Source organism: Neopsephotus bourkii, unplaced genomic scaffold, assembly GCF_033783945.1.
Source record: "Neopsephotus bourkii isolate Nb327-2 ecotype Australia unplaced genomic scaffold, CSIRO-AGI_Nbou_v1 NB_1511, whole genome shotgun sequence".
NCBI lineage: Eukaryota > Metazoa > Chordata > Aves > Psittaciformes > Psittacidae > Neopsephotus > Neopsephotus bourkii.
This window is the reverse complement of record NW_026901987.1, coordinates 1,389,258-1,406,000: the sequence shown is the minus strand read 5'-3', so window position 1 is coordinate 1,406,000 and position 16,743 is coordinate 1,389,258. Positions and strand designations below refer to the sequence as shown.

The following is a 16,743-nucleotide window of genomic DNA, read 5'->3' as shown; positions in this document are numbered from 1 at the left end:
TGTGTAGCAGTGTTTTGTTTTTTTTTTTCTTGCTGGCTGATATGCTGTGTACTTATGCAAATGAAAACACGTGTGCAAGTTAAAAATGGTATTTGTGATGGAGCTGTCAGTGTGCTGATTAAAAAGATACTGTTTTCCTTTCATTTACACACTGAAAATAATATGAGTCTTCACATAACTTCCTGTGTTAGTGTTCCTGTATCCAGGCTTTATCATCCTTCAGGACACATAGTTTGAAGCAGCGATCATTGTCAGCAGCAATTAATGTAAGAGAAGAAAGCAAGCTGAGCCTTCTCCTTTATCAGGACTTCAGGGTATATTGCTCCATCTGCCAGAGGCCAACTTCAAACTCGTCTAATTTAAACTTACTCCAGATCCAGCACAGTGTGGATTCAGGCCAGGACCTGGAACTGCAGTGACTTAGTGACACAGATAGATGACCTCTTACTGTTAGTGGATAGAGGGCAGTCATTAATTTTCAGTCTCCTGCCCTTTTCTACAGTGTTTGATGCATCTGCCCAGAAGTTGGTGCTGTCTTGCCAGGAGGGAGTGGTAAGGCCCAATGTGACGTGCTCAAGTTGCTTGTCTTGTCCTAGGTGATTTATCTATGGAGTGGTGACACGCTAAAGGTTTTGAAGTGTTGCTGATCATAAAAGGAAATTAGGAAGTTGAAAAAGCCATCTGCAACAAGATTTTGTTGTTGCCTATGCGTCAGTGAACATATTAGTAGTGCTAATTGCTATTCTGAGTTGGGTAATGCTTATTTGTGTGGGAGGGCAGTGCTTTCACAAGACTGAATTCTAGGCTGTGTAATGAACTCCCCTGGGAATGGAGAGCTGCTGTGTATTTTGTGCAGAGAATTGATGATGGAATTTCTTATATTTTGCATTCCTTAATGTGATAACACAGACTACAAGCATATAAACGGGGAAAAAAGAAGAAAGCAATGACAGCAGTTGTTGAAAATAAATTATCTTCATTGATGTAGCCCATCTAAAGCAATGCTGTGGGGCAAAGAAAGCTCCTATTTTTATGCTTGCTTTAAAACATATTTATAATCCATTTGCTACTTGTAGGTTTTTGTAAAATAACTTTGTGTTGAACTCAAACTCAGAGAACAGGGTCTCAAAGTTTGAGGAAGCTGTGCTGTATTTTTATAATTACACTTCAGGTTTTGAAACTCCTATAATGTACAAAATTAACATATAACCTTACTACTAGGATTGTTGCTGGGGCTTTGGCTGAGGGAAAGAAGTTGGACATAGGTAAGGCACATCATAACATTGAATTTAGTGGCAAAAGTTCTGTGGACTTTTAGGAGATCAGCTTCACAGTAAATGTGTTTTCACAAGCACTGTGCTAAATATGAGATACTGTGTTGGTGTTAGAGCTGGTTTTGTGACTCCTAATAAGCTGGGAAAGGGGATGGACGCTGCATACTCTGGTGGGTACAGTAATGGATTTGGAGCTTGGGAGACACAGTTCTATTCTTGTTCCTGTCTCTGAATGGAAGACCAAGTAACTTGCCATATATTGCCTTAATATTTTCCTGAAATGTACTTTCAGATTTAATGGTGAAAAATACCAAACGTCTGCATAAAGGAAAATCCAAAGTTTTTGATTTACAATTTTCAGTGTAGCTTGAGTCAGCTTCAGAATTGTGTTAAAAAAAAAAACAAACAAACCAAAAAACCACCCCAAAAAACCAAACAAAAAAAACCCAACAAAACCCAAACAAAGAAAAAAAACCCCCAAAACTCCATTACCACCACTAAACCAATCTAAACTGAAAATGGAAGTTGAATAAAATCATTCTTCTAGCATGTATTTTGGGACCAACTGATGTGGACTGCATGAACAGGATATGTGTGGAGGCAAATGAGCATTTATTCGAGTATGCTAAAAATAATTGTTTTCTGAAGAGGAAACTTTTCAAGATGATATTTAGTGGTTGGCATTTTTTAAAGTTTAAAGATTAAAGTTATTAATACTCTGGTAGGTGATTCGGAGATCTGCCTGTCTAATGCCAAGAGCTGTAACTCTTTGCTAATGCAATTTTCATCCTGTTTCCTGAATTATTGCATTAATACTAATGTCCAATTAGAATTGATAAGAGACCTTGCCTCAGGACCAGAAGTGAATGAAAAGTAGCTTCTAATGAAACTTTAACATTTCTGACTAGATGTTTATCTGCTTTTGAGATTAATCTGTGTGGACACCATGATACTTTTTCCTTTAACTTGCTTGTCAGAACTTCTGTTGCAGTGGAAACTGACTGGTTTGTAGTAGTTGGATTGGCAGTTTGGAGGTATGATGTTTGTCATTCAAACACAGTTCTTCATTGTCATGTATAGCTATCAAAGGTGATTGAGCAGTTCTGTTATTGCTCTTATTTGTGCTCTACTCTTGCTCTTTTATTCATCTTGTTTTAAGCTCAGATTGAGCCATCTGATACAGGGCCATGTCATCTTGTGTATTTATGCAGAATCTAATACAATAGGGCCTGGTTACTAATTGGAGCTTTTGGGTGCACACACAATAGATAATTAGTAATAAATGTACAGCTGTAATAGCAAGTAGTGCTCACATAATGAAATACAATGCATGACAGTTAAGCTCCTATGTGCTGCTTTAGTTCCTATTGAATGTATTTGAGAAATCATTGTTCTGTCTTTGCCTATGTGGTATTGCCCAGAGGTGCTCTCTCTATTCTGGTGTAAGTGCTTATGCTGCTAATACCTTAATTAACTTCTTAGAATATCACCAGTCAGGGCACATTCAAGTAATACTCAGAAATGTACTGATCAGCAGTCTGCAAGATTTCTCAAAGCCTTATGGTGGTAATAAATTAGTTTTTCGACAAACTGCGTTGTTTGGACTACAGTTAGAGATTTTATCAAAAGTTTATTACATTGAGGGGTGGAGGTGTTTTCAGGCTTTCAGCTTAAAAAAAACCAACAACCCCAACAAATAAACCCCTTTCAAAACAGAAATGCTAGATCAGTCTTACGTCTTTCTCGTACAGAGAACTTGTTCAGCTTTAAGTTAGGCAAATACATCATTATCACAAGACCCGTGACAATGGGTCTACATTAATTTATCGTCCTGAGACCAAATTTTTTTTCCTCTTTTTTGTCTTCAAAGTAAGCACACACTGATCTCAGTAGCTCTTTGAAGTAGGATATAATTGTGATGCCTGGTGATCTTTGATTGGAAGTCTTTTATGTGCAGTTGTAAGACTTACCGTTGTCCCTGTCATTTAGAATTTATGGTATAAACAGTGGCAAATTTTAAAAAGATAAAGAGAAATCATGGGAGAAGAGGTGTAACATTAGTGCTGTGGTTTGAAAGAGAGGGAATCTCGCCACTAGTGGCTGGTAAGCTATCCTGCTACCAATTCTGAAGTAATTTGACTGAAAGATCTAGAGAAAGTAGCGTTGTGTTAGCCTTAGGTTTGATGTTCGAGTAATAGGTTTTGATGAAATCTTCTGTATGTTGTCTGAACCTGTAGATGTTTTAGGTGGCTGAAAGCAAAGCTTTAAACTATCAGTGGTTTTGTTTTTGTTTTTCTTTTTCTTTTTCTTTCAAACTGGTTGTATTGTACCACATCATAATGATGCACATACATGTTTTTTTTGAGTGCTAGATCTTTTGAAGCATCAGATGCTCTTTTTCCATTGAAGCAAGTTACAATAAAAGCATGTATTTAAAGCAGCAGTGAATATGGGAGTGTAGAGATGGCTAATTAAACTTGTTTATAAAAGTGGCGTGCATAATTCCTTTTTCTGTTACTTATGCACCTCTTCTTCCCTCCTTGTGGTTTCTCTAAGTTTTGAGAAAAAACAAAACGTGCTTTTCGTAATTAGTTTTGAATAAATTTACATGGTTTGAAAAATGAATGTTGTCTGTAGATTATTCTTGCTTCTGAAGAACTGGCGCCAAGTTATCTGGGTGAATGTTTATTGAATTATTTTTTTCATAAAGCATCTTGTGCAGCTTTCAGCTCTCCTAATGTTGCATTGATTTAATCTACTCACCCCTGCTGACTTGAGGTTTTCTGCTCATATGTCTTTTTCTTTTTTTGCAACTGCTGTGTAACATCTTGAAGTACACATCTTGTGTGCAGAGAAATGTTAGTTAAGCTGATCCATGGTGAATTATGATTATAGTCATAAGATTGAAAGAAGGTATTAATTTAAGCTTCATGGGTGGTAATGTGCTGCTGTAGTTAGATCTACTGAGTTCTAGAGGCAGCATCTCTGCCGACAACAGGACAGCTGCCTGTGTAGACCATTTGCCTGTAGGGTTTCTGGAGGATACTGTCTGATTTGTTTTGACAGCAGGGGTCCTGTGGGTATTGCTTGTAAGATCAGTGGTGAATTTTAGAGGAAACTACTGATTGCTTTTATTTCTTCATAACCAGGACTTTCTAAAGAGACATGGGTGAATTATAAAAAGTACTGGTTCCTCCCTGTATATATCCAAAAACTTTTACAAGTTCTTTGCCAAATGAGTCTTCAAAATATGCTTTCATTCTTTCAAAATATTCTAGTATGGATGGTGAAACGCCTAGAACCTTTTATGTTTAATCAAGTGATTCCCTGGTCTGTGCCGTGAAAGGAACTGCACTGCAGTCCAAATGGGTTAGTTGCTCTGGGAAGACTGTCCCCACCCTATTTACATCAGAGGTTATTCAAGAAAGTTAAATACTGTGAACTTTGATAACCATTGAACTATCCTGGCAGTTGCTAGTGCTCTTAGTTTTCTCTCTTTTGGGGTTTCTGTTATTTTGACTTTTATCTTCAGAAAACTTCAGAACTTCAATAATAAGACTTGTTTTTAACACATCTGTGTGCAAGGTGAAATGAAAGGATCAATGAAGAAAGCTCGGCTCTGGGTCACACTCTAGTTTGGTGTAGACCAACAACACAATTACAGCACGATCAGGCATAAGCTCAGTCACAGCAGCTCAAGTGGTAGTTAGTAAAACTGACGTAACTTGGGTTTGACTGAGACACTGAACTTGGATTTACCTTGAGTCTTCATGTCAGCTTTGTCTCATGGTTATTTCTTGCACTGCTGGTAAGCCATGGTGTTTCCTGTCTGATTATTCAGTCACATCTTGATAGCTCTATTGTTCTTTTCACGTATCTTACTAAGTGCAGTTACATTTTGTTGGTTCCAAATAGGCACTTCTCTGGTCTTTTTTGCTTTGCTAAACCTCTTAGCACCATGGTAGTTTCTATCTGCCTTTGCCATATCAGATTCAAGCTGCTGTTCTTCACTTCCACTCGCTTGTGGTATATAAATCATGGAATAATAGAATGGCTTGGGTTGGAACGGACCTTAAAGATCATCTGGTACCAAACCCCTGCCCATGGATGGGGCATCTGCAGCTTCTCTGTGCAGGGCCTCACTGACCTCACATTGAAGAAATATGCTCAGCATTTATTACTTCTCATTCACTGCTAAGATGTTGACTTGTTGCATCTGGCCTTTGATACTAGTTTCTGCTGAGATGCCTTCAGTTTATTTTCCCCAGTCAGAGGCTGTGCACTTCTAGGCTGCTGCAGAAGTTTGAGAAGACCTTTGTCTGTGCAGCTATCTGCTCTGTTATTCTTCCTGAAACTGCTTTAGTACTCTTGCAAAGATCAAAGCAAACTTTACAAAGGTAGCTCATGTGTGTTACAGCTATCATGCTGTTTTCTGTCTCTTGTGTTGTCTCTTCCCCCCCCCATTTTTTCTTGCTTTTTCACTGTTTTTTATTGTATACAGAATACAGTAGAGTTACAATAACAATAGTTATCCCTCTAGAGCAGTCTTCTGTGGAACTAGTTTAGAGCTCATTAATCTCATTAATTGAGATTAATGAATTGAGCTCCCAAATGCTGTCATAATGTAAAGAAACTTTTAGAAATATCAGATGTTTGCAAATGAACAAGGCTCGCAAGTTGCTGGTGATAGTGTAGTAAGCTTTTGTGTTTTCTTTGTGTATAATGTGAGAGGAATATACCTTAGCAAAATTTGTCAGTGTTTTAATGAAAAGTGGCTCAGTATTGAATGGGACTTTGCAATACTGCAGTGTTAGGTAGCCAGTAATAGAATGAGGGGAAAGGTGTTTCTTTTGAATGAAACTCTGCAGATTTATACCAGGCAAGGTTCTGGTCCATATAATAAAGCAAGAAATGCAGTAAAGGATCTTTTAGCTGAGTTTAACTGAATTAGCCTCATGTATTTCTTACAGCATTAAACCTCTGTTATTTTTCATAGATTTTCAAGCATCATTTTGTCTGAACATATCAACATTGACATATATATATATTCTGAACTTTCTTATTTGAAACATTTTTCTTTTTTGGCAGTTGCACTGAGCTAAACTGTCTGCCTTCCCAAAGCAATAAGTTTAAACTTTTAACTGTAAAAAATTCCTTCTAAAATGCTTCTCTAATAACATCTGTCATGATTGCTTTTTCTTTAGCACTTAATGTAAGTCAAAAGAGTAGATGTAGAGGATATACCTTAAAGTATAATATCTTAACATTGCCTTTGCAGGTACATGATGCTGATTGATGGCAAGAATGAAGTTTATATGATTGATAGAGACAATTCAATTTTTCATGTATCTAATCTGGAATTTCCCTTTCGTAAAGATCTTCGCACACATCTAGCAAACACTCTTCTGGATGGGGTAAGGAGTGTACTGCATAAGTATCAGTGCTATTTGATTTTGTTCAGAAACAGGACTAAGTTTTAGGCTTGGATCACTGAATCGTGGGGTTTCAAGAATAATATAGATTCAGTCGCTGACTGAATGTGGGAATTACACTTTGTAAGTAATTTCTTATCTACAGAATAGCAGTGATGACTGCTCTGGGGGGAGCTGTTTGTCTTTGAAATAAATCAAGGTATTGAGATGATGTTCTTTGAATATGAGAAAAGGCTTGAAGAGAATCTAAAGAAATTATTGCAGAACTTCATCTCTTGTGTTACAGCTTTATATTTTGATGCAATAAACATGGTCAGTTTGGTTCACTTAATGTAAATCTTTCCCAAATTTGATAAAATTTTCATCATCTTTCGATAGACTTCTGTGAGTTGCTGTTTTTGCTTTTGTCACTTTTTTTTTTCCAGCTGAACTGAATTCTTGATGGACTTAGAAACGGCTTAGCTACATTTGTTTAAGACTCAAACATTTCTATGTTGTCATGCTAATATAAATTATGTAGACTTAAATTATTAAAACTGAACTTTTTAAGGTAGTTGTAAAACAAGCTGTAAAGCATCTGTATTTGAAAGGCTGGCTTGGAAGATTCTTCATAAACTTTTTCAAACAGTATTCACAAGAAGGGATTATTTCTTTCTTGACTTTCCTATTTCCCTTAAGCAAAACCTTATTAGCTCTTACACTAAATACCTGTCAGTGTAGATGGATGCAGTTTCCTGTCATATTTCAGTAGCAGTGGAGGCTCTCTATACTGCTGTAACTCTTGCTTACTGAGGTGTTGAATATCAGAGGTGGTTTTCGATGGTGGTCTTCTGAAACCTAATGCACCTTTCAGATATGGGAGACCATATTGTTAGCTTTCCCTCCTTTGTCAGGCCTTTGTTGTCAGTATCTTTCTTGAAATGTCACTTCTGTGAATGATCTATCTTACTGAGCACACATTTACATGTGAAGCATGTATAAGTTCAATCTGTGAGGATAATTATTGCAAGGAACAATGTACAGTCTCAGGGACAGAGAAGCAGATAATAGAGTATTTTCCACCTCCTCTGCTTCACTGAAAAATCAAGAGCATAATGCAAGAAATGCCATGTTGTCAGCTCAGAAGTGGTTGCACAAGCTGTCATGTCTAGTAGGAGCCTCTTCAGCCAGGCAGTTTCCTAGTGACATACATAATAATATTCTTAATGACATACATTAGGTTCCATACTGTTGAGATAAAAAGCCTAGTACTATTCCCCCCCCCCTGCTTTTTCTAATGCTCTCGAGAAAGTAATGACTTGCTAGTATCCATATGGTGTGATCCTAGGTGTTCTTCAGGGAAACTACTGCTCTTTTTGGCAACTGAAAACAGATGATTTAGTAGGAGTGGCTAATATGTGCATGGAGCAAGACAGGGATGCCCATATATTGAGATACATGCATAAATGTGGGAAAGGGGCTCTCATCCAGTGTGTTGTGTTTCCCAGATTTATAGTTTGAATCTCTGAAGAATAAGTTAAGTTTTCCCAGTTACCCATGACATGAACTATAAATTCACTTAATTTGTTATTCAGTAAAAGTTTGACTGTTATAATGCATTTCAGTATTTCGCGTCATTAACATAAAATTAGTCATAATGTGATTTTTCTTTTTTTCCCCCTAACCTGCTTGCTTCCCCCCCCCCCATGAAATGGAAAGCAAAATGACATTAAATGAACAAGTATTGGTGGAATGAAATACCTTGAGACAGAACTAAAACATTTCATAGTACAGGTTTCTGAATTTATTTAAGTATGGGCAGTTGAAATAAAAACAACAAAAGAACTGTTGAAATTCCTCTCAGCAAATTTGAGAATAAAATTTGCCTGTTATTAGAAGCATGAGAATAGCTTAACTTTGTAGTTGGATATTTGTTCAATGTTGTTGTCGAGTGATAATTTCCATGACTATTTCTTTACTCTGGTTATATATTATTTCTCTTTCTTAGTTTTTAATCCATGGGAAGAAAATTTTGGCTTTTTTTTTTGTGTTAGCATATTTTGCGATTTAATGCCGTAAGGCTGTTGAAGTTAATGCATTAATTACAGGTTGAAGTAGTTTATACTTACTGCCCTTGAAGTACCTTTCTCTCTGAAAAGAGAGTGCAAATACGGAATGAGGTAGCTGAATTGGCATTGCTTTATAGTAATCTTAAAAAGTATGAGAAAAAAGCAAAGACAAAACAGAGGTACTGATGCCATGCAGCAAAAAAGAATAGGGGTGTTAAGAATACAAAAGATTAGGTAATTTTCCCTACCTTTATTTAGAATGACAGTATATATAAAACTTTCATAAAGGCAATTACCATTGAATTCAGTGATCTATTAACTTGCTTTAAGGCTTCTGGTATAAGGCTTTCATATGGTTGTCTTTGGAGAATTTCAAATGCATTTACAGTTCACTTCAGGCTGAAATTACTTGGAAACAGTTCTTATTATGATCAGTTATGACTTGGATGACGAGAGATCTCCTGCAATACTCTGTGCTCACCTCCAGCTCTTCAGTTGTGGTTGTTCCCTTGGCGTGGAAGAAAGTTTTCTGCAAAGCTCATTAGGGGTAATTTGAATATTATCAACAGGTGACTAATGTAATATGAAGTATTCCTTTAGAAGCCAAGTGTTTTGCATCGATACTGCTGTCTGAGGGAATGTGTAGATTTTTGTTCAAGTGTTTTGGCTGTTGTGCAAGAAAACTAATTAGCAATTGTCAGAAACTTTCTTGGCCTTCTGCTTAGATTTGGAACAGTTGAGTAGAAAATACAGAGGCATTCTTGGGCTTGAAATGCTTTTTATAATTTTAATACGGTTTTGTGTGTATTTTATTTAACTTATGTATAAAATATTGTTTACATTTGAAGACTTAGGAGGGCCAAGGACTCCAAAGTGGAGAGCAAGATTGAGATTGATTTATGTATACATTTATGTATAAGTACAGACCTCACTTACTTGTGAGCTCTCTCAGAAATGGCATAACTTGCAACTTTTTGAGTTTGCAAAGGCTGGTACTTTATGCAAAATAGATTAAAAAAAAAGAAGACATTAGACAGATGTGTGATTACATTGGATTCCATACTCTGTACTGACAAAAAATACAGTCTGCAAATGGCTCGTAAAGTGAGATCCTCTGCTTTGTGATTAAATTTTGGATTATTTCACGTCCAAGTTGCTTGCTAGATATGTGATTTAAGGAGAGAAAACAAGTCCATGAGCTGTCAGTCCATTATTGTTCTTTGGTACTAAAAGCTCTAATGCTGCAAGACTATGCTCTGCAGCACCAGAAGATTAAGAAAAGGCAATTAACACCAGCACAGTTTTGCCAGATTACGTGGAAGAAACTGGCCATTGGATTTTCCTCTGCAAGCCTACAAGTTAAGCTGATTCCTAAATTAGCAGCTGATGGACAAGTGGTAAAGATCATACATACTAGCAATGGTAATTTTAAACCACACAATAGTGGCTGTAAATCTACATGTGGTATATAAGAGGAAATGCATGGATGCAGGTGCATCTTACGGATACTTTTGTGTTCTCTCATGTCATTTGAGTCTGGGTTTAAATTTTTAGTTATCAGAAATTTGCCTTAAATATTGCCTTACAGTATCAGGTTATTTCTCAAATCAGAATGAGTGAGTTGGAGTGTGATGAGTTTTCACATACTACATTTTCACAGCAGTTTATAAACTTGCATCTGAGGTCTGTTCCCTGAGGTAGCTTTCAATTCTTATAATTTCAAGGAAGATTCTGAAGTCTAGACTGTTAAATACTGATGCGTTAGAGTATTTCTAACCTAAATTGTTTTTATGACTGCTTTACGGAGTTTGCATTGTGACAGTTGGTGTAACTAATGGAGCAGTGAATGTTGTTGTCATGATGGAGATGAGCAGCACAGGAATTTGCCACCTCTACTTCTAAGGCATATTGTGCTACTGTTTTTTTGTTCTGGTAGCTGGGATTTCAGTCAGGATGGGAAAAGAGAGCAAGAGGTGGGAGGAAGAAAAGAAGTGAGGATGTGAGGAAAGAGGTTAGTTTGACTCAAAGTATGATTTATATGTAAATCATATAATAGCAATAGACTCAAAATGATTTATATGTCTGAAGTAGAGAAAGCAGGTTTCTTTACAAAATAAATTCTACATTAAAACAGAACATTCTGGAGAAGATTTAAAAATCATTCTTAATCTTCTTGGCTGTATTTTGCAATTCTTCTTAAACTGAATATCCAGAGATTCAGATTTTAAAAAGTAGGCATGAAATCTTGTAATACCAGCCATTGAAATGTTTTCAGGATTTTGCATACAAATAGAATCATAGAAACATAGAATAGTTAGGGTTGGAAAGGACCTTAAGATCATCAAGCTCCAAACCCCCTGCCATGGGCAGGGACACCTTGCTCTAAACCATATTACCCAAGGCCTCGTCCAACCTAGCCTTGAACACTGCCAGGGATGAAGCATTCACAACCTCCTTGGGCAACCCATTCCAGTGCCTCACTACCCTAACAGGAAAGAATTTCCTCCTTATATCCTATCTAAACTTCCCCTGTTTAAGTTTTAACCCATTACCCCTTGTCCTACCACTACAGTCCCTAATGAAGAGTCCCTCCCCAGCATCCCTATAGGCCCCCTTCAGATACTGGAAGGCTGCTATGAGGTCTCCACGCAGCCTTCTCTTCTCCAGGCTGAGCAGCCCCAACTTTCTCAGCCGATCTTCATATGGGAGGTGCTCCAGTCCCCTGATCATCCTCGTGGCCCTCCTCTGGACTTGTTCCAACAGATCCATGTCCTTTTTATGTTGAGGACACCAGAACTATACACAATACTCGAAGTGAGGTCTCACAAGAGCAGAATAAAGGGGCAAATGCTAACTCTGCATCAAGCTTGAGGCTCTGAATATGCATGCTGAAGAAATGGGTCCTTAAACCTTAAATATATGTTCAGTTAAATCATAAAATCGTAGAATGGTTTGGGTTGGAAAGGACCAACCCTCCTGCTGTGGGCAGGTATGCGTCTCCCTAGACCGTGTCACCTAAGGCTCTGTCCAACCTGGCCTTGAACACCGCCAGGGATGGAGCATTCACCGCTTCTTTGGGCAGCCTGTTCCAGTGCCTCACCACCCTCACAGTAAAGAACTGAAGAAATGTATTCAAAAAATTTATTTTTCCTGATACTGTGATTGAAGCTTTAAAGAAATATGGTAGCATTGCTTTGTTATTCATTTCACCTGATTGTTATTAGGAATTTTGGGTGGGATTCCTCCTGCCCTCCCCCTACATTATATTTTTACATACTCTTTCAAGTTTGAACATTGTGGCTTCTTTCTTCTTTCTTCTATTCCATCTGTTCTGGCAGTTAGTTATAAAATTTATTGTCAAAGAAGGCATTGGAGTGTTGCATCTGCTATTCCTTTGATAGCTCACTAGCTTCCTACCTAAATATTGCAAAATAATAGAATAGCATTTTGTTACATCTCTTCTATGTAGACCTTTTGCAAATGTTATTTGACCTGTGAGTAAATGATTTTTAGGGTTAGGAAAAAGGCATTGTAATGTTAAAAAGGAATATTTTTCACTCATTGAATTATTTTCTAATATATTATTTTAATGATGAGGGTTGCTTCAGGAAGGGTGCTGAATTCACAGCATTCACCTGAGAATGCTGCATTTGGCTGTGAAAGCGCAATATCCATCTTAGCATTGTACTCACAGGAGATGAGATTCCAAAATACTAAGTAGCCAACTTATAGTTCCTAGTGGTTTTTGAGAACAAGAGGTTCATGTACCTAGTATAGTTTTAAATGCTTCAAGCATTGCTTTTGCTTTAAAACAAACCTGTGGTTTTACACCTGCTTGCATATTTATTTTTCAAAGCCAAATGCATTTAAATACTAGGTACAGTTCAAGAAGTTTGGTATGTGTACAAAGTGAAATCAGTCTTACATTGAGACTCTAGTTTGGATTTACTTTGTAGGAGTTATGGATTCTAAGGGAAGCGGAAAGGTTGTAAAACTCAAAAGCGCAGCTGACCAAGCAAAAAACAAACTAAACTAAGTTAATTTGAGTTGATGTAAAGTTCTCTTTTGGAATAATTCTTGAGCTCACAATTCATTTCATCATGTTACAGTGAAATATTTTCATCTTTTTTCAGTTTTTTATTTTGTATGATTGAATTTGGAATTTTAGCTTGGGATGGGCAGCAAAAAGAACCTTAGCTGATAAACTAACTTAGTAGCCAAGAACTGGGTGAGGGAAAGGAGGCAGGGAGAAGATTGAATGTGAATCAGTGTATCAACTAATAAGCTATGTCTAATTCATATCACAGGAACCTTGAATTACAGATACAGGTACCAGCATGTATGTTATATGCATTTTTATATGTACCATTAAGTTCAGGAAACACTTTTTATTTTGGATGTTGATCATTAGTAGTCTTTCTTCTACCTAATGTATTTTCAAGATGGTTTACCAGTATATATTGAATGTTAAGTAATTTCATGTGATGCAGATAGTATCTGTGATATTTCCATTTGAAAGAACACTGATGTTTAGTCACAGTGCAGCATGCAAGTACATTGTGGTTGTCACTGCTGCCTAAGATGCCTTTAACATGAAAAGGTCCAACTGAGCCTTGGGTGTTAATGCTTGTTACGTAATTCCTTGCTGTTTATACTTCTTTCTGTAGGTGAGATTTCCAAAAATGCTTGGTTAGGATCACAGTTCTCACTGAGGTTTCTGAAAACTCATTATTCACTCAAGAAAGGTAGTAATTTTGAAAGCTGTGGGAAAACTAATGTATAATGTTGCAGACCAGAATGTGGAGCCTTACTGTCACTTTCTGACTTCTTATTGAAAGCTTCATGAGAGACATTTAAGACCATAATAATATTTTCTAATCTTGACCTAATACAAAATCTTTTTTGTAATAAAGATGTAGCCAGTGTTTGAGCGCATCACACTTACAGGTATGTGCACAATAAATGTGTTGACATTCTTCTATATTCATTAAATAAATGTTAATGTAATCTCTTTTCTTTTAAGGAAATGATCATCGACAAGGTTAATGGACAGGTTGTCCCTCGGTACTTGATATATGACATTATTAAGTTTAATGTAAGTACTTCGTTTCATTGCTTTTATCATTAGTTATTGATTCTCATTGCTATTTTAATCTTATTTCTATAAGTAAAAGCTTCAGAGTGAATTGAAACACCAAAAGTGTTTGGTTATTTTGTAACTCAATAGCGAGCAATGCATCAGAATTAAGATTGAAAGCACCCTTATAATAGATGTTAATTTATTTTCACCAGCTCAAGAAAAGATGGCAGTTTGAAACAGTCTGCTAAACACTGTTGGAAAATCTCCCATTTCTAGAGTTTGTTGGAACTATAGGCAGTGAAATGCAGAGGGGATGGATAAGTTGGAACAAGTCCAGAGGAGGACCATGAGGATGATCAGGGGACTGGAGCACTTCCCGTATGAAGATCAGCTGAGAAAGTTGCGACTATTCAGCCTGGAGAAGAGAAGGCTGCATGGAGACCTCATAGCTGCCTTCCAGTATCTGAAGGGGGCCTATAGGGATGCTGGGGATGGACTTTTCATTAGGGACTGTACTGACAGGACAAGGGGTAATGGGTTAAAACTTAAACAGGGGAAGTTTAGATTGGATATAAGGAGGAAATTCTTTCCTGTTAGGGTGGTGAGGCACTGGAATAGGTTGCCCAAGGAGGTTGTGAATGCTTCATCCCTGGCAGTGTTCAAGGCCAGGTCGGACGAGGCCTTGGGTGATATGGTTTAGTGTGAGGTGTCCCCGCCCGTGGCAGGGGGGTTGGAACTAGATGTCCTTTCCAACCCTAACTATTCTATGATTCAAAGTTACCCTGTAAGTGGTGTATTTGTTACCAGAGCATCACAGTGCTCCTTGTTAGGCTGCTCCATCACATCTTTCTCAAATTTTATTTTGAAACTGGGCAGCTGGTCCTCTTTAGTCCTCAGCAGCAGGCTCTCCTGTTTACACTGGCTGTAGGGCAAGTATGTAATAAGGAAATATATTATGGAAGTTTGTGGAGGAAGAAGCCTTTGTTGAAACATTGACAAATGCAGTCTTTTATAACTACTCCTGAGTTCTTATTCTGTCTTTACATTTTCTTACCTGTTTCCCTGCCTGTGATTCTATATCCCTGGCAGTGTTCAAGGCCAGGTTGGACAGAGCCTTGGGTGACATGGTGTAGTGTGAGGTGTCTCTGCCCATGGAAGGGGGGTTGGAACTAGGTGATCTTAAGGTCCTTTCCAACCCTAACTATCCTATGATTCTATGATTTATTTACCTTCATGTTGTCCCTTGTCTCTGCTCACACTTGTGTCAAACCTGCCATTCACTGCTGTTACTGTCCTTTTGAAAAATAAATGTAAGGTGAGAAGTGTACCATCTCCTCCTTCTCAGTTTGGGATATGCATATACTCTCTTTGCAAAATAAAATAACATTTTTCAAAAGTCATAATTATTTTGCTGAAACATTTTTGGGGTGGAAAGGGAAGAAAACCCCTCATTCATTCTGAAGCATCCAGTCTTCACATGAAGAATACCACTTGGCAGCAGGAAAAATAATCAGGGTTTCCAGAGGATTGTCAAGGTTTGGGAGAAGTCTGCTTTTGATCAGGGCTGTAAATGCTCTAAAAGCTTTGTTTGTTTGTTTGTTTTTAAATGCTCTGGGAATCTGGAAGAGAGGAGTTAGTGCTATTCTAATGTCAAGGACAAGTTAAGATACTGTTATCAGTATGAGTACAAGCAGGGCTTCAGCCGCAGAAGTCATTAGCAATGGTCCTACTACAAAGATTAAAAAGCACAGCGGTTTGCAGGTTAATTTTAGAACCTTAATTACAGAAATGGGCACCCGTGAATGTTTGGCTTGGAAAGAAATGATCTAACAGAATTTTATCAGCAAGAGAGGTGAATGTATTAAAAACTTGTTGTTGGGAGGGAAGGATAAGTTCTTTTTTAAGTTGTGTAAGTTAAATCTGTGTAAATTTTCCTTAGCAGAGCTTCAAATAATTACGCAAAGCATCAGTCCTGTTTAAAATCACCACCTTTCCTTTCCAGAACAAACCCCTTGCTCTGAAAAAATACTCCCTGCCAAAACAACCTGGCAGGCAGCTATATGAGGTGCTTGACGTTGCTCCTTTTGATCTTGAAAGTAGCTCTCTTTTCCTGAAGGTGGATGGTGGAGTTGCTGTACTCACTGTCTTATCATGCAAGTTACAAGATTTCCAACATGTCCCCCATCTCATACTCCAGCGATTCAGCATACTCTGCTGTTAGAGATGTGACATTGCAGATGAGGGAAATGTGAATACAAATTCTGTAGATAAGAACCTTTGCTCAGGCAAAACTAATGTTTTAGTCAGGTCTAGTGGATGTGAGACGTTTTCAGCTGATGTCATTCTCAAATGCTCAACCTATTCTGCTAGCCAAGTACTACAAAGTTTTCTGACTTTGTCACAATATTCCTTCTGAAATATTGCATCCACAAATTCCACATGAAGTCCCAAAGACTTATGTGCACTATTAATATTGCTGAGATTTCGTGTGTTTGGGTGTCCAGCACTTAGTACTACAATAAAGTAGTACATACTTTTTCAGAATGCACCATGTATTTATAGAAGATATACATCAACATGTGGCCCTCAGGGTGACTCTAAATAGTACAGTGAAAGCTGTTAATGTGTATACAGAAAAATCATGGGATTAAATTCTAGATCACAGCAAAATAATGTCATAGAATTAAAAATTTCCAAATGTCATTTACTGTAGTATCACTTTGAACTACTCCCAGTGTATTTGACCAACATTATTCTGCTTCAACATTGCAGTGTGCTCCATTCTTGTATTTATTTTAGTTCATTATCTTGTTTTTAGGGGGCTAGATAGTGCTAAAAGTCATGTTTGGAAGTGTAGCAGTTGAGTCAGTGCAACATTCTCTCTGTTCTGTGCATATTTCTCTGGCTGG

The 16,743-nt window shown here is 37.4% G+C and overlaps 1 protein-coding gene across 2 annotated transcripts in view; it reads left to right on the top strand.

Moving 5' to 3' along the window:
- RNGTT (RNA guanylyltransferase and 5'-phosphatase) overlaps window positions 1-16,743 on the top strand; it is a 184,261-nt gene that overhangs the window by 41,385 nt on the left and 126,133 nt on the right. For both annotated transcript variants that reach the window (XM_061369796.1, XM_061369798.1), the window contains exons 9-10: window positions 6,553-6,688; window positions 13,778-13,849. In XM_061369796.1, coding sequence (XP_061225780.1) covers window positions 6,553-6,688; window positions 13,778-13,849 — 208 coding nt within the window. The remainder of the gene's footprint in view (window positions 1-6,552; window positions 6,689-13,777; window positions 13,850-16,743) is intronic.